Source organism: Neopsephotus bourkii, unplaced genomic scaffold (genome assembly GCF_033783945.1).
Source record: "Neopsephotus bourkii isolate Nb327-2 ecotype Australia unplaced genomic scaffold, CSIRO-AGI_Nbou_v1 NB_1027, whole genome shotgun sequence".
NCBI lineage: Eukaryota > Metazoa > Chordata > Aves > Psittaciformes > Psittacidae > Neopsephotus > Neopsephotus bourkii.
In genome coordinates, this window is record NW_026901516.1 from 1,816,509 (window position 1) to 1,825,175 (window position 8,667).

Sequence of the window (8,667 nt, forward strand, 5' to 3'; positions counted from 1 at the left end):
TACTCATTTTTAATAAGGATAGCCTTACTAAGTATTATGATTTGAAAGCTCTGCAGTGTAGAGCTCATGTACCACCTACAGCTCTAAGCCTCTGCAGGAATGATTAAGTGCAGGCAGGAAGTAGGCATAGAAGTGACCATGCAAAGGAAATTATTCTTTATGCTTTAAAGAGCATTTAAAGCATGCTGTGGAGGACTGGCTGTATAAATGAAATTCACAAGCTATCCTACAATCATTTCTTTAAAAGCAAGATACTAAAGCATTAGAGATTACTACTTTAACAACTGATGTTAGTTTCCAATTGTAACTGTAAAGCAAAGCCTATTTGTGCTTTGTTTTTACTAATCAACAGACTCACAGCATTTCAAGTGCCACCTAAAAGCTGTCATTTTGTATTTGGAAGCAAAGTAAAAGTGAGGCATTGGAAAATATTCTGAATTACTGCCACCATTAAGTTTTTCCCTTTTGTGTATCTTCAAGCACAAAGGCTTGGAACACTACATAAGTTTACCCTGAGGAGACAAGCCATTAGCACAAAGAAAAAGAGAACTGCTGGTCTTGCAAGTTCATAATTCTTTCTGTTGTTGTATTACAAATTAACACTAGAATGTGGTTCAGAGGTGAAGTATCTTCCCATTTCTTGTAACTGTTTCCAGCTAAACATTTCTGCCCTTTAGTGGTTATTTCTTTTGTTATTTTATTCTCTTTCTTAACTCTTTCTCTTGTTTCTACCTGAGATTTAGCATCTTCCCTCATGCCAGTCTGGCCTATAACAGGGTTCCTGCCCTACATGACTGAGGAAATAAAGTACCATGGAAGATAAATACTGTGTGGATCACTAACTCTGAGGCTCTTTATTCTGGATAACATACTAAATGGACATCATTCATCCCTCAGTCTAGTAGGGAAGAAGGTTCTTTGAAAGCATACAGAAAAGGCCCAAGTTGCACTGAATACATACAGTTAGCCCAAGGAAGTCATGAGTTACAGGACTGACAAGGCAGTGCTGCTGTCAGGGATTTCAGTCATGACAAAAAACAAAACAAAACAAAACAAACAAACAAACAAAATAATCCACAAACACAAGCAAAATCAGGAACCTGTCCAGAACTGTAGTTCTCCGAATAAAATGCCAGAGGCCCTTGTTCTGCATCCACTCTAAATGTTCACATATCTGATGTTAGCTGAGCAGTTACTTCTTAAGCTCTTGAGGAGTTTGTTACCTCTCTTAAAGTGACCATAAGTGTTTGCCTTTTTTTTTTTTTAATTATTACTATTTTAAAACAGGACAGCATTACCCTGGGGAAGGTGCAAGGATAGGGAGGTGGAATAAATCAGAATTTAGAAATCAGGTATTTGACTGTGTAGAGATTCCACATTCAGAAGTATTTTGTTTAACATGAACTATCACCAGCACATTTGCCCTAGCTTCCCAGACCTCTTGACAAGCATGTATTAACTGGCCGACCATGTAGTGTTAAACTGGAAGGGTAACAGCTAAACTCCATCTTTTCCTTCCTCAGGCGAGTCTGCACACTTGCACGAGACTAACATTTGACTTTGAGTAGGAATGCTGACCAGAGATCAGTTTGCTTGATATAATACAGGTCTGCAGGTTATGCCATTTCATTGTGCTTTCTTGACTTCAGACTATGTATAGGAACATATCTGAGAAGCTGTGAAATCTAATGCAAGAGACTTCAGCAACTTATTTATGGGTACTGTTGCATGAATCTTAAAAGTACTTTTATTCCAATTGTTTAGGCACTACACACAGGGTCTTGAATATTTGCAAAGGACATACTTGTAAGGGTGGAGAACTTCAGCTCTATCAAGTTCTGTCTGGTTCCCCTTTAAATTATGAACTAGCTCCCTGAAGATGAAGTAGCAAGGGTTTGTATTACAGCTTGTTTTTCTGAGGTGATTACATTAACTATTGGGAAAACACAAACATGGCTGGGTAGTCAAACAAAAGGATGAGTAAATTGATGATTAAGAATGGAGACTTAGGAAAGAGATAGAGCTTTTTCAGGTACCAAGCTTCCCTGCGCCTTAGGGCAAGGTGTTCCCTCTGTCATGGCTGAGAGGAAGCATAGCTACTCTCTCCCCTCTCCCTTTGCAGCACACTTTTCTCAGTACTGCTTAACAGTTAAACAATGACAAAGAAACACCAGTCTGGGCAGAAAGAGTGGGATATACATCCACTTTTGTGAAGCAACCAGAAACACACTCATGTAAATAAAAAGAAATACAATGAATACTAAATGAATATAAAAATAAGGCAGTCTGCAACTGATAGCAAGCCTGCAAATCCAGTCCCAATTTGAAGTTTTAAGCAAGAAAGTTGCTTAGACATAGCTACGTTAGCTATGCATGTCCAAAACTGCAGTGCTGGCCAAAGACCCAGATGCAAGTAGCAGTTTTACTTTCTTTTCCCAAGTAACCTAGTGCACCTGCTGATGGCAAAAAAGCACACACTGAATGCCCCATCTCTGCAAGTGTTTGGGCCAGGCTGGACACAGCTGCAAGCAACCTGTCTAGTGGAAGGTATCCCTGCACACGACAGGGGGGCTGGAACTAGATGATCTTTAAGGTCCCTTCCAACCCAAACCATTCTATGAGTCTATGATTTGTCCCAACCATTCCTGCAAGCAGCAAAAGATGTAGCTGCTGATACTATATAATGAAACACAGATCTTTAAGGAAAATTAAAAAAATAAAATAAAAAAAAATCATACTTAGTAGAGCACAAACAAGTGACCTTATCTCTGCAGCCCTGTTAGAGGCTCTTTATCTCCCTGAACCATCCCCTGGCACCAGTCTGTTTTGTTCAGCATTATAAAGCTCCAAAGTTGGCAAAAGCATGAACACAGGAAAGAGATACTGATTCTTTGGTGTGTTGACACTTCCACAGATTACTCTGAGGTTTTCTGTGCATTAAAACTGTGTGTGCTCTGCTTTTATGATCTCTCCCCTATGCAAGTACTGCCTTAAGCCATGGGGTAAAAGCAGTTGTTTAAGTGGGTTTTATTACTCTATTGAGCACTCCAAAGAAAGTAAGATAATGCTGTCAGTAACGGTTTCACTAGCTGTGGCTTCAACAGTAAGATTACAGACATTTGAGAAAGGCTACTAACCTTTACAGTTGACATCAAAACTTATTTCTCCTTTGTCCATGGTATCCAACAGCTGTTTAACTTCTTCAGCATTTCCATTTCTAGCATCATGGAGAAGCTGCTGTTCTGCTTCAGTACTCATCTCTAATAAAGACATGAAGGAATCAATTTTGCGATTTTTTTATGCTGCTGTAAGTTATGGCTTACTATTATTCACTTTTGTCCCTTATTTAATACTAACACTGTTATGAAAAAGACTATTATTTCCTCCCTGGAACACAAATCCATGTGCAAGCTGTTTTCAACAGTCCAGACTCAGTCATGCCACTAAGAGGCATTAAAATTCCTCATACAAAGCAATTTGTAACAAAACACACATGTTTTCTTGGTTCTAAGTGTGGCTTGGGAGTTGGAACTGCATGCCACAAGTAAGGCAAGCTTTGCTACAAGCATAACCAATAAGCATTTACTTTTTCTTCGTAAAATTTTCCCTCTTAAGATTTCCAGAGGCAATGAGGAAAAAAAAAAAAAAAAGGATAATGATACATCTATTAGCCCAAATATTTCTTCAGAATTATCTGAGTCTTATTTTGGCTTCCACCCCTGCAGAGCAGAATCTGTTCACATGGAGGCCCCAGATACCCATCAGTCACTAGTACTATCAGATCTTGCACTCAGGTACTTGACCCATCCAACCTTGACTTGGAGAGGGGTCAGATACTCAAACCAACTTTGCAGATTTGACCTTATCTTTAAGAAACAACAGTACAGTATAAAGAAGTTACATGTTAACTGTAACACATCCCTAGCCAATTCTCATCTTGCTATTACTCTTGAACTACGAAAAAAAAAGAGTATTTACATCTTTCAAAGAAAAGAGAAAACAAAACCTGTTATCACACCTATTTTTCCAGCTCTCTACTAGACAGAGCCTTAGACTTTTGGGCAAGTGACACTGCTATTTACCAGGACTCCTGCAGAATACAGTTACTATGTGATGTCCTGACCAATCCTCTTCCACACTGACAAGAATCACAATCTGACTTCGTGTTGCCCCCCCTCTCCCTTTTCTTTCCCCCTAAAGTGTTATTACAACAACTGAGACCCAGATGCAGCTCAGCACAGGCAAAAACCAATTTTAATGTCCTATTTAAATACACTGCTTTAAAGAGGTGCCAAGAAGCAATTTTAAAAGCAGCCTCAGAAGGGCTGTACTGCAACACAGTTTATTGCTGCTAAAAACAACAGTAAAAGCAGAGATTGTCCATATTTAGTGTTTGCAGTTTGGCTTATTCACCCAACACTGGGTTTACCAGATCCTGCAGAATCTGGATTTCTATAGTCAGTTAATGATTACAGAGAACATTACTGGCCTTGCACAGATAGCTTTCCTATACTAGAATAGGTTTTGATTGGTCCCACAGACTGTTTATACTCTTGCTGCACTGAAGAGGCAGCTTGACTGCACCACACACACTCATAGATACAACAGAAGCAGGGAGTTCTTCAGCCACTTAAAACGAGAAGCCATTCAGCAAGAGGAGCCAGCAAGATCACTGACTAAGCAACAAAACTGCTATAAGTGTGACAGATCTTGCAGTATTCAAGACTGAGAAGCCTACAATTTCTAGGATAGACTACCAAAGCACTAACAACAGAGTTTTCCCCTATCTTTTGCTCAATCAGGAAAGGGAGAGAGGAAATCTGTTTTCAAAGAATTTGACAGAGACACCAAGCAAGCCCTTTTCTAGCATGTTTCAGAACAGACTGGATCAACCACCTGCAATTTACCACAGATACAGGATACATATGCCTTATCCAGCAGTAGACAGACAATACTCCTGTTTGCACCTGCTTTTCAGTACTACTAGAAAAGCAAAACAGTATTAATTCTTGTAGCAGTCCTTCAAGCCCTGAAGCTACTCTTTAAACAGGAGTCTATCCACTTGCACAAGGTAACACAGCACAGTTTGTTGTTACTGGGGTAGGTATAATTTCCCTCCATGAATCAGTTCTACCGGAGTCCAAAAGATCAAAATCAAATGTGTTCATGTATTAATATCAGTATGCAATATGTTCTCTGAAACTAAGTGATAGTTTTTCAGGGGAGCAGAGGATGCAGGACTAATTATACAGACAAAAGCTAAGAGGATAGTTCGAGCTCATTTTGCTGACCTACCCATCAGGAATGGAGGTGGGGGAAAGAAAAGCTCAATCCTTCATTTTTACCCCCTCCCAGACAGTATTTCTTTAGCGACCTTTCAAATGTCTCAGATGAAACAAACTCCTATTGTCATGCCATATCATTTGTCAACGTGCCATATACACAGCAGGTATGATTTGCAATGCACCTTCAACACATTAAAAACCTGCAGTTTCCATCCAATATTGATGAGAAGTAAGAAAAGATTGCTTGGGAAGGGAACCAAGAAGGTGATACAAATGCACAACTCTTGTGTGCAGCCAGGCCAGTTATGAGTGTGAGCAGAATCTTAAATAGCTCAAGACACGGAAAGCTGAATCACTGTAAAATTACTTGCAGGATATTTCTCCCCACAAATAGCCATTAGGTTAAAAATCACTGATTTATTTTTACTTTTAAAGCAAATATTAGCAGTAGAGTGGCATGCATTGCAGCATGGCTAAGAAAGACCTCTCTGCTTCACTGGTTTAGTCACCAAAGGCTTTGCTGTTGGGCCCAACCCTCCGATTTCAAACAGACTTTGGAAGCTTGAAGCATGCAGCGATGCAGAAAAATGACTTTCTGACTATTAATCATGGTTAGAAGGATCATTCACATGAAAACATTTCTACAATTTGGGCTGGAAAGCAAATCTGCATGCAGTTACTCATCAGACAAGCAATACAGAACAAAGTTTTAGCTAACAAGCTAAATGAAGTGCCTAAATAAAACTGGCAGCAAAGGAGCTCTTAACAGAGTTTAGCATAATCTTGAAATTACTGTTTCAAGCAACAGAATTTACTCCATAATGAAGATGAGCAACCACCAGTGGAAGTCTGAGACACGAGTTTAAGAGTATGGAAAGAAATCCATACACGGGCACTCAAACACTATGCACACAGAACTACTTCATAAGCTGCACTTCCACGGAGACAGGAGTTTATTTGGTCATACAACCGACTACCAAGAGAGCCCCAAAATTCCCACCCATCAGTTTTGAGGTACTAAGCCAGACCATCAGCACTGAGGGAGAAGCTTGGTTTGTATTTATTAGCCATACAATACTACTAGGAGGTTAGCCTATATGAATTATGCATAGCTACTAGCCACTTAGAGAGCGGACATCTGTTCAGTCAGTGGTGTTGCCACCATTACCTTATTCCATTAAGCAGCTGATAAACGTTAAATTGCCTTTCACAGCTCAGCTTTATGCCTTGTATGCTAGCCTCTACAGTCACTGGTATGCCATGACAAAGAACAAGGACGGTATTTAGCGTCTCCTATACAGCAGAGATGCGACTACAGAGCACTTCCACTGAACTCATTAAGACTACTGGAGCAGTACTTGACTGCTAATTGACTTTTATCCTTTAAGAAGGTATAAAAAATAGCATTGAGATGCTCTGCTTTTATCTTCTACAAAACCTATGCCAGAGTGATCTTCTCATGTTATTACAGCACTCATCTCCACATGGGGGTCGTTTCCAACACAGAGCAGAGAGCCCAGGTTACCATTCTGCCTGCATGCCTGCTTAAGGGAGGTCTGCAGAATACTAAACTACAGAAGTCTGCCTAACTGCTGGCATATAAACTACCAACTTCATCCAACTGCTAGGGAAAAACCCAAGCAAAGCCAGTTGCTTTTCTCACTAAGTAATCTACAAAGACCTAAAGCACCACCCCTGACCACGGGGCAACACTACTGATAAGACTCACATGCTTTTGCTTCAATTTCTTCCGCTAAGGCCTCCTGCCATGTACACAGCCTGGAACAGCAACAACATACTAAACAAAACATGGCTGGTTTTTACTCTGCTGCAGCTTGACAAGCAGAGTCAAGCACAGAAGCAGTACTGGCACTGCCCAATTCAACATTAATGCTCCAAGTCAGCTGCCACTGGTTGCATAGGAAGCTTTCCATTTGTGACAAATAGTAAGGTTGGTAAAAAGTACAGCCCTGGCTAGTATTTTAGGAGATCTCCCTCTAGCAATTAGAACTAGATTCCTATAGGAAAGGATGATCCTTGCTCAGGAAGTCTTCTGGCATGTCCCAGCATGCACACGTTACAATGCAACGCTAGTAAAGGAGGAGGACAAAACGCACCAAACTGCACAAACAGACAAAACCTGTCTACAAACCCACACAACACATTGCACTGACAGGAGCTGCTCCAAGAGGAAAGAGCTGCTGTACTAGAAGCACGAGTGATGTTATCTAATATCAATTCTTTACATCTTCAGCTAAAGAGATCTAGAAGCTAGAAGCTGCACATGCTTCTATGACACAGCCTCATGGAAAAGCATCACCTATCTAAAGTTACCGTCTGCTACACAGCAATTAATGCAGTAAGTAACAGTGAACACAAATGCGGTAACACAGTATCTGTTCGATACCACTGCCAAGGCAATAGCAATTTCAGCTAATCCCCGTTCTTCGGCATTGGCTGCTTTGTACGCGCTGTTTAGACCTGTAACATCAAAGAGTTTTTTTCAGCCCAGGATCTCCCAACAAGCTTACCGCAGCTAGGGCGAGCCCTCACCGGAGCAGCAGGCAAGCACGGCAGTTCGAGAACGCAACACCTTCAGCAGAGCCTGCAAGTTCCCTACAAGCGGCTGGAACCGAGCAGTTCGCTCCAGTACCGGTAATTAAACACTTCTCTAAGGCGGCAGGGTCACCCGTCACGGCCGGTTCTCGCCTGCGGGAAAGGTGCGCTCACACCCAGGCTCCAAGGCTGCGGAGAGCAGGAGGAGGAAAGGCCACCCGCTCCCCACAAAAAGCGCTCACGCCGCTTCCCGAAGGCCACAACCTCCCCCGGGCTCCTCCGCTTCCAGCCAAGCCTTACTCCGGGCCGCACGGCGGGCGGCCTGCCATGTCCCGCTGTGGGAGGGTCTGAGCAGGGAAGCAACGACACCCCCAACTCCAAACACGATCCCAGCGACTGCAGAAGGGAACCGGACCCCGAACTGGAGTCCTCCAGGGCGGGCGGACATACTTCGCCCCGTCCCCTTATCCTCCCCTCCTCAGCTCCCCCGGCCCGGCGGCCCCGGCTGAAGTTGGCATCCCCCCCCTCCCTCCCTCCCCGCGAGCACGAAAGAGGGGCAAAGCGTGAGGCGCAGTAACAGCAGCGACAACACAAACACCGCACCGAGAAGGCGAGGCCCACGCTGCCCCCGCACCCCCCGTGGCGGGTGCACTGACCCACCGCCGGCCGCGCCCCCATCACGGCTCCATGCAGCTCCCACTATTCCCCCCCCGCCCCGTTGTTATACGCACCGGCCCAGCACGTGACCGCCGGCGGTGTCCCGGCGGCGCGGGCCGCTCCCCCGACAACCCGCCGCGAAGGGCGGGCGGTGCTGGGCAGACGCCCG

General features: G+C 43.2%; 1 protein-coding gene across 3 annotated transcripts in view; it reads right to left on the reverse strand.

Annotated features, from left to right (window-relative positions):
* OSBPL1A (oxysterol binding protein like 1A) overlaps window positions 1–8,667 on the reverse strand; it is a 76,406-nt gene extending 67,739 nt beyond the window's left edge. Inside the window, exons 1-2 of one of the 3 annotated variants that reach the window (XM_061360519.1) lie at window positions 8,573–8,667; window positions 3,138–3,260 (exon numbers count right to left, since the gene is read on the reverse strand). In XM_061360519.1, the coding sequence (XP_061216503.1) occupies window positions 3,138–3,258 (121 nt within the window). In that variant the 5' untranslated portion in view covers window positions 3,259–3,260; window positions 8,573–8,667. Of the gene's footprint in view, window positions 1–3,137; window positions 3,274–8,572 lie in introns of those variants that run through there. The other 2 variants (XM_061360517.1, XM_061360518.1) reach the window with 2 other exon arrangements.